The 15,196-nt window shown below is 41.1% G+C and overlaps 1 protein-coding gene across 12 annotated transcripts in view; it reads right to left on the bottom strand.

Moving 5' to 3' along the window:
• The window catches only part of phldb1b (pleckstrin homology-like domain, family B, member 1b), a 103,190-nt gene that overhangs the window by 65,707 nt on the left and 22,287 nt on the right, over positions 1-15,196 (bottom strand). For 11 of the 12 annotated variants that reach the window (XM_028044576.1, XM_028044577.1, XM_028044574.1 and 8 more), the window contains exons 3-4: positions 14,984-15,107; positions 13,924-14,094 (exon numbers count right to left, since the gene is read on the bottom strand). In XM_028044576.1, the coding sequence (XP_027900377.1) occupies positions 13,924-14,094; positions 14,984-15,107 (295 nt within the window). Of the gene's footprint in view, positions 1-9,426; positions 9,789-13,923; positions 14,095-14,983; positions 15,108-15,196 lie in introns of those variants that run through there. The other variant, XM_028044580.1, reaches the window with a different exon arrangement.

The raw sequence follows: 15,196 nt of genomic DNA, 5'->3' as shown, positions 1-15,196 counted from the left end.
TGATTTTATTTCTAAAGGCATCCTACTATTGTTAATAATAGTAGAGAATACCTACATGATTTCATATATCTTACTTGGATTTAAGTATCATAGCCATTTCTTGAAACTTTGCAGCAATGTTGACATTTTCCAGAAAAACAAGTTATTAGTATAGAGAGACTGACCTTTAAAGACGCTTTTTAAATTGAGAACACAGTCAAGAAGCAAACCCGACATCATATTTCAATCTATCAATCAGTCAGGTCTAAGTTGTTACTGAACTGCTGTTGAAAATATCCATTACCAACAGTCTCTGGATGCCAATTAGTGTTTGTCAGTTAAGCCATTACCACACCACACAAGGCCCTCATCATGATGGATCTCCCTGCTGTGAGGAGACACACCACAGAGAGAAGGAATAGATCCCTGATATAGATCAGAGATAAAGAGATGCTCTAAAAGGGCCATGCATCACACTAAGTGGAGGGAGGGTGGAAAGTGTTGGACTCATAAATCATGCAGATTTGTATTAGGCAGAACCAGAACAGTTTAAACACAGGAACTGCTGTGCTTTATTTTCCAATTAAGTAACTGAAAGGTAATCTAACACAAGCCCTGGGAGTAAAGTTGTTGTGCAAGAAGGTCAGCGTAATCAGCTGGGATTCTCTTAGCTTAAGACCATCCAATCATCTGTCCACCAACTTATGCATGAAGCGGTCATTGGCTGAGAGGCGAGGTACACCCTGGACAGACAGACCCCAGGCCAGAATTCAAACCCCAGGTCCTTCTGGTCGTAAGGCAGCAGTGCTACCAAAAGTACAGTTACCATATCATAAAATCTTCTGGATAGACAGGATCACATTCACAGCTCATTTCAATTAGTTGTTTATAGAAAGAGCATCTGTTTCTTGTCTCAAGCACCCGCCTCCACCCTAAAAGTCTGGGTTTCCCCGCCTTATCTCCAGGACCGAACAGACGTGTTGCAGACATGCCTGTAAACACAGAGCTGGGTGGGAACGGTTAATGAGACTAGAGATGCCAAAGCTTACCCATAAAGAGAAATTAACCACTCCTGAAAACCACCTCAATTACTCATTTAGGCTGGAGGGATGTTAACCGAGATGTTTGTGATGAGTTTGTTTAATCCGAAACACCTGTAGGTTGCTTACCAAGACCCTGACTATATCTCCTACAGAATGTTCAGATACACTTGTGGTCTCCATTAAGCATTTGGATGATTTATGTTCTGTTGCAACCAAAATTCCAAGACACACCATCACCATGGCAATGATCATCTTCCCTTGGGTTCTTATCTGCGTGAGCCCGCTGGTTTTGCTTGGCGCTTTGGTTGTATTTCTCAGTCAACCAAATACAACTGGTATTTGGTTGTATTACCAAAATACCAGTTGGCAAACTGTCTCTCTGGAGCAAAAATGAGGAAAATAAATGTGGAGCAGCAGTGGTCAGAGTGTCCAAGGAAAATCCTTAATTTTTCCAAGATATGTTTGAACAAGATTCTGAATAGCAGATGATTCCAGCACCATCTGGTACAGGTGATATTTGCAGTTTCCTATCTTTGAAATTCGTTGCAGTTAGAGATGTATTGTTTCATCTGTTCTGTTTGCTAACTGTAAATGGTATGTTGAAGAATCAAAATCTAGCCTTCCTGGTGATAGGAAAAGATCAGACTTAAGGATTTCACTGATCGTTAAAATGGCAGACCCTGGTACTATCTGAGGTTAGGGACTACAGCCATGTGAATAGCTAAAATCTGAGATATCCTCTAAAAATGCTTAATTGCCTATTTCAAAAGTTGAAACACCAACTGTAACTTAATATAGTCAATGTGGACAGTGCAATGCCACAGAAGCTGACATCTGTAGTCTTCCTCATCACCGCTCTTGGGGGAACAACCAATCAACGCCAAGGAAACTAATCTTGCTCCTGGATTGGCTGCTTTGAAAACACAAGCCAATAGCATGTTAAGTAGAATTGCACTTACAGTTCATACACACCAGTCCTGTTTGGTCCACTTTAATCAAACTCTAGTTTGTTTGCCTAGAAAGTCTGGTTAATTTGGGGAATTATGAACGCCCAACCAAACTCTGATGCAACCCAAAAAAACAAATGCTGATCTGCCTAAGAACTTAAGTCTCAGTTCGGTTGAAGTGAACTCTAGTGTGGTTTGAATGCACATGTGAATCCAAGCGGACCGGAGACTGCTCCAAAAGCAGAAAGCAAACTACAGTGAAGGGCATTCTGGGAAAATGCAACCAAAAAAAGTGCAAGTCTAACACTAACAGGATAAATGGCTTGTGGTCTTTTGCCAAAGACAAATGACAAATCCTACTACCACTGAAACTAAACTGAAATGCTGAAAGGAGACCAAACAAAAAGCAAAAGGTGATGGTCAAATTCTAATTTACATCAATCAATTTTAATCTTTAAAATAACAACACAAAACATGACTGGTCAACACTAGAATTGGTTGTTAAGACCATAAAGAAAACCAGAAATCGTCAACCAAAAAATGCTTGAACAACACATGCTAACAATTTGCTTTACATTTATTTCAGTTAATTTGTCCAAAGTGATCAACTACACAATTATTCTGGTGTAGTTGAACTAATACATATTTCACTTAGAAAGGATTTCTTTAATAAATACCATAGTAGATGATGGGTTTGAACCAACCTGGTTACAGTCTGAGGCCCTTATTCTGATCTTTGTGACTCTCAATAACACACGTGATTCTTACTTCTTAAAACAACAAAATGCACCAAACTCTGTGCAATTTCAGCCTAAAATGAATGGTCTTCTCTTTCTAATCTATCAACACCACATGTGGCTTAACACGATGTTGGCGACAGCTATCTTTGATTCTACTTTCTTTCCCTCTTTCAGAGAACCCACTGACCCCCGGGCAAGCCTCTGAGTGTTCTTCCAAGAACCAGCGGTTCACTAAAATATGTCAGAACCGCGTCTCTCTGCAGCTGAGTTCAGCGAAACAGAAACTTAATACAGGTCCCAACACTTTCCACCAGCAACATGTGATATTTCAATCATAACTCCCAATGTGGTCGAAAGAACCGCCGGTGATGTTACAGAGTGGAGAGAATAACGACCCGTGGGCTAATCAGTGAGATACATCCTCTGGACGGTGTGATATGAAAGGTCTCACTCTCAGGAGCAATTCACTGGCTTCATCACAAAGAGTGCACTTCGATTATTACTGCAGAGACAGCAACTTTCAGTGGCACTCTGAAGTGAGGAGGACACAAGATTCCCACCACCTTCCTACAAGGACGACATGATCCTATTGTAAAATATACTGGCTGGGACTCCAAGGCGGATTAATGATCAGTGTGACGCAGACAAAAATGCTCAGCGAGTCAATGCAGCAAGGTTAATGTCAAAAGAGGAAGAGTCCTGGTCTTCTGTTGGAAGTACCGGTGCTATATGTGTTTGAAGTTGTATTCAGTTTTACTGAATAAACTGCCTTCTATCAACAAATTATTTAGATTCAACCAGTCTTTACCTGCAAAATTATACAACAGGCTAAATAAAACATCTAATTACGTTTTTCTTGAATTATCAGGCTAGTTCACAGGAAACCAGTGAAGAAAATGGCATCTCAATGCTTAACATGTTGCAGCAGCACATACGCTGTCGAAAACATCCACATTCCACAATTCGGGGCTTCCTGAAAAAGTTAAAAACTGAGTGGGTCTAATAGCACTTTGCAACAATCTGATGGTTGAAAAACCTCCATATTTGTTGGTGAGCTCATATGTCTATTTAATCAATAATTTAGCAGAAAAAAAGGCTTTTTAAATTGAAAATGTTTATTTGGTCATTGTATGGTGTTCGACTAAAATTTGATTAATGTAAAAGCAGCAAATATATTTTTTGCTGAACTTCTTGTTAAACAACTTAGCAGCAAAAATGTATAATTATTGGTGGTGCTGTGGTGGCGAAGGGGTTAAGCACAGCCCACATAAAGAGTCCTTATTCCTCGATGTGGCTGTCGCAGGTTCGACTCCTGGCCTGGTGACCCTTGCCATGTGTCTTCCCTCTCTCTCATCACTTACTTTCAAATAAATGCCACTAGAGCCAAATAAAATTCTAATTAACAAATGTTTATTTGGCCAAAATATTGTTTTCAATTAAAATAGAATTAATTTTGAATACGTCGGACCCTGCAATTAACTCAAATAAATATTGTAATAGAGTCTCACCATGAAAATCTTCAGAATGGTACAAATCAAGAAAGATTTAATCCAACTCTGGCTAAATGCCACTGCTGACCAATGTGATCCCTTTAGGCCTACTGGAGTATTTCTGTGGGACTTTTCAGGCCAACTGGTCTCAAAGCAACATCTTGCCATCAGGGTATACTGTGGCAGTAAAAGGAGGAGTGGTTACAAACCCCACTAAAAACTGAAACCCGTAAATCAAATGCTCCATCAGCTGCCTAATAATATCTGCAACTTGGGCTTTTATTTTCCCCTTTTCCTACACTGGTATTACCATGTTAGCTGTTTCCACTGTGTCGGCATAGCCTGAGGTATATCTGCCTGGAAGATTGGATCGGAGGACAGCGAGTCGGTCAGAGCCAGAGCCCTTCACGTTCCGCCAGGATCTCACTGTACGTTCTGAACAACACCACATGAGTCCATGACAGTCAACAAACACCAAGACCTGCTGCTCTTTTATTAGCATAGCATTTCGTTTCAACTAGTGGTGAATGAGGCTGAAACAATGCATAGAAAGATTCCGATTACAAAAAACATCTCCAAAAACAGTCATGGACCCATCCAGCATGGCAACATGCAAATCTGTTTGTTTATGACACCACAAAAATCAGAATGTATCATTATGGGCTTTAAACGAAGGTTTGACCACTAAAAGACCAACAAGCGATTGGAAAAGGGTAAGACCAATGGCCATCTGCATCCTGTTTCTCAGAGTTTCTAAAGAAAGCTACTGGTTTCTAGTGTCAGCAGAGGCTGGCGAGTCAGGTCCCCCAGTTAATCAATGACTGCCTTCCAGGGAACACAGGCACACCACAGGAAGATATGTTGCTGCTCTGACAGCAATACACATACTCAGCAGAAACTTAACATTCCCATCAGTGGGGAAAAAATGGCCAGAAAAAAAAATGGCTGGTTGGAAAAAGTGATGATATATCAGAATGCGTTTGACGCCAGCAGATACCACAAGATGCTCCTGGGCAGCAGCTACACACACCCACACGCACGCCTGCACACGCCCACACACACATTCAAGCTGATTCAGTTCTGAGGTGGGATGAGGTAATTTAAAAATCTAGAACAACTCCGAACCTGGAGGTGTGGTTTGACAGTGCTAAGAAAAGTTATTTCAGATTCCTTCAGATTCACAGTTACATAAAAATATATCTAAACCTTTAACATCTCTGTTTTAATTTTTTACCACTTTCACAAAATTTGAGGACATTTTACTTTGAGGTCTTCATCTCTCAAAGAAAGAGACTATATGCAGTGTTTTAAGGGGTCCCACACCTTTTTGTCACAATCAGTTCCTGCTGCTCTCAGCATCCACATCCTACAGACCAGATGTTCATCCAGCAGGCTGTAAGCTGGTGCATATGATCAGCATGTCAGGGGCTGGTTCTGGCTTGTCTGAACAGATGTTCTCTGCCTCTCTACCCTCACACCGCCACCGCCAACCATCCACTTCCCTCACCTCCTCTCTGTTAACTACAGGCAGCTGTTCAACTCGTTCCCTGAAGCAGAAGGCCACAAACAAAGAGGACTGATTTAGAAGAAGTCAACCATGTGATCTGGAGATTGTTTACAACCACCAGAAAAACGATATAGAATAATCACTCTAAGGGTGTTTTCACACCTGATATTAATTTGGGGGCCAAAATTGCAACTTTTGTTGCATTTTTAACTGGTGCAGTTCGCTTTCATACTGTACTGCGTCACACAGTCGAAACTAATTGAGAAACCTGTTGCACCTCCTTGTCAAATTTGTAACGTAAAGGTTAATGGAAAAAAAGTAAGGACAATATGATCAGGAATTTGTTTTTATAATTGTATGATACTATAGATGAAGACCGTGTAATATTGGATGCATTTTTAAACATTACTATAATATTAAAGACTTAGGTCTGCGCATAATCAAAACAGATGTCCGTGCCAAGGTCGGCACCAAGTTTATAAGGTTGAGAGTCGGCACAACCAGTCAGAAGGATGCCATTTTGTGCTGCACTAAGAGGTGTTCGAATGCTGCTCTGGTGGAGAAGGAAAAGGGCTGGTTGCCCAACTAGCTCATCAAACCTGTTAGTTTCCATTAGTTTTGTGGGATGGGAAATGAAGGAATTTGTCACAAGAAATGTAGGCCATCGGTACTCCTGGCTATGAAATCTCAACTGTTTGCAGACAGTGTGCGTGGAGTCTGCGTGGTCCAGAACACACACAATACGCCTTAGTATGTGGGAGCCTTAAATATTGATCTGCCAAAATATTTGAACTCTGCTTCTCCAACAAAACCATTTCGAAACAGATCATTTCTCTACCTGTCATTGCGGTTGCTTCATTTGTTCCACCTAGGAGGGTGTAGTTTTACTAAAAGACATTTCCCATCATCCCTTTCTCTTTACAAAGTTCGAATGGGACCAGGCAAACTTGGGAAAAGAAAATTGAGAGTAAAGCTATAAAATACATCTATGATACACAAACACATGGAGGAGAGCGTGAGCAATTCACCCAAAGGTATATTTGTAGAGTCTAATGAGCCTCTCGTTCAGGAACCCTGTTTAGAGCTGGGGGCAGTCAGAGGATGTACGGTCACATTCTGTCTACAACATCCAGGAACACACACACACTGACCCAGCAAAGCAGGGGACACCAGCTGCTATCAGCCTCCTTCCTCTCATCATGGCCCCCATGGGCCCCTTACACATGTCTGACCTGTGCCTGTGGCACCCCCAACCCCCCTGGGAGAGCACATCGTTCTCACAGCACTCCGATGAGTGTTTGCTGGGGGGGCTTCTCTCTGTCTCTGACTCATCATTTCCTTTCTTTACAACACAGGGGTCAACACAATATGTCACTGATGACACGACGGAGTGGCCGCTCTCGTAGAGCAGTGGGAGCAGGTCAGAGACAACTAGGTGGGAAATGTCTAATGGGATCAGGGGTTGTGGCCCCAAAGTGCCAGCAGATATAAGGGGAAGCTCCATTCTCTTCCAGTTAGCAGTTCCCGTTTGGTCGCACTGGACACCAGGAATAGCAATGAAACAGTAGACAGAGACAGTGTGATCCTGCTAGACTGGATGGGATGTCGCGGGGCGGGGGTGTATATGTTTGTAGACTATTCATAGAGTTCACATGGAGGCAGGAGGGACGTCAGAACTGTGGGACTGAGTGGTTGGAGACTGCAGGTGTTGGGTTGCAAGTCCTGAGAGCTACAGCAAAAACCTAACACTTTCTTCCTGTAAAGTTTCAATATTTCCTCATAATAATTCAACGCCAAGGAGAATATCAAGGAATGGGCAAACAAAGATCATCTTAACGGGTTCTCCATGGAAAACCAGGAGTTTCAATGCCAACACGGAATAATGAAGATCTTAAACACACGTCGTTGGTGTTCTGCAGTGCAGTTTTTTTAATTAATTTTTTAAAAATAAGCAGAAAGAAAAACAGATCTGTTTGTTAGGTGTGTCAGAAGGATAACTGAAGAAATTTGGTTGGAAAAAAAATCTATTCTTTTCATCTTATGAATTTAAATACAAAAATTTGATTACCCAGCTAACTAGAAATAAAATCTTGCAAGAAAATCTCAAAAAACACGTTATTTTAAAAATAATAAACATTTAATCTTTAAAAAGGGTTAAAAAAAAAAACAACAACCTGCATTTATAGTGTATTATTAAGTCAGAGGATTCCAAAGCCCATCAGTCATTCACACATTGATGGTGTAGCCATGAGGCAGACTGAGGCAAACTGATAGAAGAAATGCTGCAAGTCAATCTGTGTCACAAGGCCCCCTGGTCATCACAAGAAAACAGGAGCTAGGATTTCAACTAGCAACCACCCGGTTGCTAGACAGCTCAGGTTGCTACATCCTAAGTCACTGTCTCCCAACATACAAAATGAAGAATGAGAGAGAGATTTTTTTTCTCTTTCTCTCTCTCATTCTTCATTTTTTATTCTTGTTTTTTTTTCTTTTTACCAAAAAGGGGCAAAAATATGTACAACTTTACACATTTTTTTGTCTTTATATCTTAATAATGTCTCATTTAAAAAGCATATGTGAGTGTGTTGATTAAAGTTAATACAGTGGTTCTCAAACTTTTTTCAGTGATGTACCCCCTTAAAAACATATTTTTAGTCAAGTACCCCCTGACACGGGCAAAACATTTTTGGAATTAAAAAGAGGTACAGTGCTGTAAAATCACTGTCTGATTTATTAAAGCCAAACAACTTATATCAGTGAACCTGACAAATACATCCATATTGCAAACATTACATGGTTAAACAAAAAAGAAAAACAGAAGACAGTGACCACCAGGAAGGTATAAAACCAGTCAAACCGTTTTATTTTAAAGGATATTGAAACTAAATACTGAATATAAAATTCAGTGCATGAACACACATTTATATTTTATCGAACTTTTTACAAAATAATTTTTCCCAAGGCTTATTATGAGGAGCCTACTGATTTTTTAAAGATATTTTGAAAAGCTTCACGTACCCCCTGCAGTACCTCCACGTACCCCCAGGGGTACACGTACCCCCATTTGAGAACCACTGAGTTAATATATTCAATGCAAATTATACAATTTTAAGCTAAATTTGGTTAAGTGGAGCACACAAAAGCAACAGGGATGTCCAAAGTGAGCCCAGAAGCCCATTTGCGGCTCCTGAGCTGATTTAGTGTGGCCCCCGACCACTATTCAAGCAGGGTACATTTTTGTATTTTCTATAGTTTAATTTCATAAAGAAAAAGAGCAAAAATAACATAAACACATTATTTTCACAAAATATATTGACTTTTTATATTTCTTTTAAAAATAAGACTGAATGAAGGATGAAAGACGGAAATAGACATTTAATAAAAATAAAAAAGAGAAAAAAGTGTGTGGAGGCTGGGTTTTTTGTAGGTTCATATTTTCAACAAGTCTGTTTTTTTGTTACCTTATAAAAAATGTATATCAAGGTTAGTTAAGTTACAAGTAGTTTTTAACTATTGCATAAAATAAATCATTCTAAACCATACTTCTTCTAACTAAAAGAACAACTAGTGTAACTCTGTAGTAGCTATCGCTTTTATTAACCGTAAGGAGCAACAACAACAACAACAACAAAGCCCAGTAATCATCTGAAAACCACAACCAGCAATTACTTAAAAAAACACAAAGTCTAAAGACTAAAACCAGACAAAAGTCCGACTTACTTCAGGTCTTATGAGCAGAACTCCCGTGTCCCTCCGCTGATTTCATCGCTTCTGTTCCTTTAAATAAAAAAAAACCACGTGTTTCTCTGCAATTGTGAACAGCGGCGTTTATTTACTGCCTGCTTTTGTCCTCCGGGTCGCGCTTTTGTTATGATAATCCCTGTAAACTCGCAGTCTAATATATTCTGCCGATAATCTGAAAGTTCACCGTGGCAGCTGTCCGCCTTCTTACAGCGCGCGCGAGCTCATCCGCCGGCAGCTACCTCCGTGGATCCCTCCTCACTCCACAGCCCGGACGGACGGGACTTTACTGTCTGTGTAATCTATTTGTCCATTGTCTCCGTGTCCCCCTCACCCCACCCACCCACCCACGCACGCTTTGTGGCGCAGTGAAGACGCTATGTGGCACGGCGAGGCTGAGCGAAACAGCTGGCTCAGAATCACGTCCCAGCCCGCAGAGGGAAGGAGAGAGTCAGGGGGAGGAAGAGGAGGAGGAGGACGGACACATAAGGAGGAACTTCTTCAGATTGCTTGAATATAGCAATAGCCTCTTTAGGCAGATCTCCTATTTTCATATCTTATCCCAATCATTAGCGAGCAAAGGTTACAGCGTAAGTAGGAGCAGACATTTATTATGAGCCATAAACACAGTGAAAGTAGGGGAAGCATCCTGTCCCAGAGCTCCCTGGAGTCACATGAGCCTCTGCAGGAGGAATCACTCTGCGTGTGGCAGGATCATAACATGATCCACCAGAGACCTGCAGATTACCAATAACCCATTACTAATCATTATGCATACTATAAGTCATTGACAGGACAGTGCATGTTTCATTGACACCCACACCACGTTTACATGTCTAAAAAGGATTTTAAAGTATGTAACAAAAAAAAAAGAGAGAGACAAGTGCTGCCTAATAATCGATTATTTTAGTAATCAACCCTCCATCAATAGTGCACATTAATCTGCAGCTAAAAATAACCCCAACATGTGAAAAACGCAGGCCATTCTGCTTGACAATGCAGCATGTGGCTGATCCATTGTTTTGGATTAAGCCCAAAAGTTTTGACCCGAGTTTCAAAATGCGGTTATCCCTGAAACTGACCAAATGTATGTGAGCTTTTCACTTCATCTTCTGGCATTTAGCAAATAGAAATAATTTTGGTGATCTTAACTAAGCTAAAACAAGAAAACTTTTGTTTGATTTAACTTCAGAAGGTGAGAAAAATTGTGTATACCTTTTTACCCAATGTACGTAAATAACCTGGTTTCAGCACAAGCTGACGATTATTTCAATAAATGCTGGCAGAAAACACAGGACCACAGCGACGCTACAAACGCCGTTTCATAATGTGTTTATGGAAAACAGAAGATAAGCAGCATGAGCGATGAATGGAGACTATAAAAGATGTTTACATGGGTGCTAGAAATTAGCTTGTCCTATATGATGTCTTGATCTGAGCCGTTGAGGTTCAGTAAAGACAACACGCCGTTTCTACTTTACTCCTTCATTGCTTTACATCCTGCCTTCTGTAAACTGACTTCCTCTTCACAACCCTTTGATTTTGAACGGATTTCTCTCCACCGGCTCCTCTGACTTTACAGCAAATCCAGGAGAATTACTTTCAAAAGCTTGTCAGTAACATTTGCTTTGTGCAACAATAGCCGCTTGTTGATGCTTGATTTTGTTTAAATCGACCTGCTGACAAGTCAAAGCCTTGAAGAGGTGTACTGTAGATCGCTTCATTAAAAGGAAAGCCAAAGGATTTAGTTAGAAGGACTTTTGGCACATGGGAGGATCTTGTCCTGGCTTGCTGCGATGCAACCTCTCCACCCATCAATGCCCCCCACTTGTGCAGAGAAAACTGAAGCACCTTGTAATGTATTGCTCATGTAATGCATGGGAGTGGCAAGTGACCAATAAAGTCTGATTCATTTCCTGTTGTAAAATTAGATCTGCAAATTCGCTCATTCATTGCCCTCCAGCAGCCTGACAGTGCACTCAGGTTTCCCCTCACACTCAGTCTTCAACCTGAAACCTCTGGGTTTAGGGTTGCCTCTGTCTGCGGCAGAGAGGGCAGTATAAATAGCACCGTGTCTCCACTCAGGTTACTTTGCCAGAGTCCATGTCCAAATGCCATCAGGCACAACACAAACCACTCAGTCCTGCGGATATGACATGATTTATTAAGGGGCGGTATTATGTGTTTTCCAGACACATAGTGCCATTTTATAGCACAATCAAGTAGCTATGCTAACTTCAGTTGTTATAAAAATTCAGTAGAGATCAAGTATGACTTAAAAGAAAATTGACTTTGTAATTGACTTGAAATTGGACCTCTGTCTCTTTAAAAACTCTTGCTCTTTCTGAAACTCCGTCTTCAGGAAGTCATCACAACATGGCTCCTCTTTTAACCCTTTAGCAACATTTTACCAGCTCCTATAGTAATCCCAGGTGTTTGCTAATTGCTGCTGGCTAGTCTGAAGGAGCTGAGGGGGAGAGTCCTGGGGAGGGCTGCTCTGTGAGGAGGAAGCTCAGAAGCTTAGAAATTGGAGCTGCGTCTCGAGGACGGAGCTAGGTCCACCCAGGCATTTTACACAGTTTAATGGTTGCCATGGAGATTAAAGGCTTTCTCAAGCATGCAAGGGAATTGATGAGGGAATAAGATTATAACATGACATACAGCTCAAAAAAAGTGAATTTTACATATTGCTGCCCCTTGAAGAAGCCTATGTTAGTTAAAGTGAAGTTTCTTTAACTTCACTTTAAGTCGAGCGATTAGACAGCAGCACAGGGGGAAGTTCAGAAGCTGTGAGTAATGCTGAGTAGTATTGCCTTATCTCACCCTCATAGCATTCACACTGGCCTCTGGAGTGAACTTCTATGAATTTCACTGACTAACAGTGGAACACTTACAGTTTCACTTCCTCAGTAAAGTCGGTCAAGCATACAGTGCATTTCCAACATGTTGAATGTAACAATGTTCCTCACTTGAACCACTGTTGTGCAGCACGCCCATACGGGAACATAAGCATCAAACTGTCTGACGTGGTTTTTTTTCTCCCTTCTTAATTGAGTCTTGAGGATTTGCTGTGGCATTAGAAGCAGCTTGGATGAAAGAAATTATTTTGTAAAAGTGAAAGTGGGTCTTGTCTAATTTGTTTCCTGTGTCTTAGAACCATTGTCTGCCATGGAATCACGTCAACGTCAGGTTGTACTGTGATAACCAGAGAACGTCGGCAAAGAACGTTGACTCCTAGAAAACAACTGAATACATCTGAATCGCATCGCCTTCAATATCTCCACATATTAACACATTACAACCACAAATTTTTATTTTAATGGGATGTCATGACACAAAGAAGAGCATCGTTGTGAAGTGGAAGGAAATGGATACATTGTTTTTATTTGTTTCTGAAATCTGAAAATTGTGGCATGGATTTGTGTGTAACCCCCTTTTATGTGATACCTCTTAAAATCCTTAAAATTCGAAATCCTAACCTCTGTGAGTAAGTTAGTAGAAATCCAGGTGTTCTGTGAATAGGTTGTTTAGTGCAGTGTTATTCAATGTGGGGACTGTGGCCCACTGGGGGCCACCAGCGGCAAATTTTGTTTCTTACAATCCTCACCTACTGTCAATCACTGGCCGTTGTGTAAAAAACTCTCCACTCAAGTAAATATTAGACACATCCTACTTTAGTCAGAGGATAATTAAATTCCCCTCCCTCTGGTTTTGTCAATATGCATGCTAGTTCTAGCATTGGTTAAGAGTATTTTCTCTCCTGATAGTCCAGTAGACTTGGTTTGATTGGTGACCAAAATTGCAACATTTGTTATACTGGTGCAATTCGCTTTCGCACTGCACAGCATCAAACAAACCAAAGCATTTGAATAACCTGTTCCCCCCCTCCTGTAGTGGCGCTGTACCAAGAACCACTGAATGGAACAACACAAACACCTCTGAAGAAAACACTGAGCACAACATCCTTCTTCATGAAATGTAAACAAAAATGGAGTGATGGCAGATTTCAGCGGTTGTAGGATTTCTCTTCTGTCTTTGGCAAAAGACCACAAGTCATTTCTCCCCTTAACACAAGAACAGCGCATTTGCTTTCATTGTATTTACCCAGAATGCTGTGCACTTTAGCCTGCTTCCTGCTTTTGGAGCAGTCTTCAGTCTGCTTAGCATTCACATAGACATTCAAACCGCACCAGTGTTCACTTCAGCCAGATCTAGGTCTAGGTTTGTAGGCAGACCAGAGTTTGCTCTTTAGTCCGGATCAGAGTTTGATTATGTATTTCCCAAACCAACCGGACTTTCTAGGTTAACTCATTGAAGTCGGAAATACAGGCGGATTTTTCCGGTCAATCTCTGGGATCATTCGCAACCTTTTCTTCAGCAGGTGGAGAGTTGATGGATCGATCGCTAACACGATACAGCATGCGCGGTAAATGGCGATAAAATGGCTGCTTTTTGTAGAGAGTCACAGATCCATACCTTGTGACAGACGGGTGGGCTGTTGGACCTGGAGCCCATCGACAGCGCAGAGGTTCCCAGAAGGATGCAACGTGATGACGCCCGACTTGTTCTCGATGTAGCAGTGCTGTGCTGCCACACCAGGGCCCTGGATGTTGATGTCCATGGCACCGTACCCCAGAGTGGTGCGGCCTGAAGGAAGGGACATGCATCAGGCTTCAAAAAGACGGTATCAAACACAGAATTGACCTCTGATGATGTAAGGTGTACTGAAATATATATTTTGTAATATGCATATATAATTTTTTTTGTTTTTATGATAATTTCTACACATTTGATAATGTGACAGTTCAAGTTAAAACGATGGCCGAAGTGTCGCCTCTCATGTTCAAGATGGGAAAAACATCCAACGGTTGTTTCTTATGCAAGAAATGCAACAACATAACAGCACATAAACCTACAGATCTGGTTTTACTAATATGAGAACAGTAAGCTACTTGCACATTTGATACAGCATTTTTTAAAATTGATTTGTTGAGAAGACATTTCAAGAATAAATGTCAGGCTCAAAATGGCTAATTATGGAAAAAAACTCTGTGTCTGATTGGATAACCTGGAATAATTGGATTGGGCTATACATTTAAATAGGCTTTGCATAAAACAACCAAATATAAACTGAGTTAAACTATGATGAATAATATCTGAATAGATCTGATTCTGTTTTGTGTTCTTCTGAAAATTCAAAGCGACACTCTGACCTGTACTCTGCCTCCAAAATGGAAGCAATCTTCCAACAAAATGTCACAGATGGTAGACAATGCATGACCTCTCAGCCTGCATAAAACCTTCCAACGTAGGAAGCAGTTGGGTCGTACATGGGCAGGAAATTAAGTTAAATAAAGTTTTTTAAAAAACTTGATGGAAGTAAATGTGAAATGTGGAAGAGGGGCTACACACGTGATTACTTGTACTCTGCTCTCCGTCAGCCGTACTTTTCTACAGTGAAGTACTTTAGATCAGTTTTTGTCTCATTTGTCTGAACGGAGTAAATCACTGTGCTGTGTGGAGGTTACTGGCTCACCCTCCGGCAGAGGCAGCAAGGTGATCGCTGTACTCAGTCGTCCACTGCCCAGGCTGACCAGGTGAGGGCGCTCCGCTTGAAACTTCAGCCCCTTTCCAGTCTCGATTAAATCCAGTGGGGTACTCTGCAGGCAAGCATTTAACACAAAGAGCGCCGTTTCAACAGAACCATATCAAAAATTGTTGATGTTGATGATGTGGCTCTGACCATTGC

This window comes from Xiphophorus couchianus, chromosome 18, assembly GCF_001444195.1.
Source record: "Xiphophorus couchianus chromosome 18, X_couchianus-1.0, whole genome shotgun sequence".
Lineage (NCBI taxonomy): Eukaryota > Metazoa > Chordata > Actinopteri > Cyprinodontiformes > Poeciliidae > Xiphophorus > Xiphophorus couchianus.
This window is presented reverse-complemented; position numbering and strand designations above follow the sequence as displayed.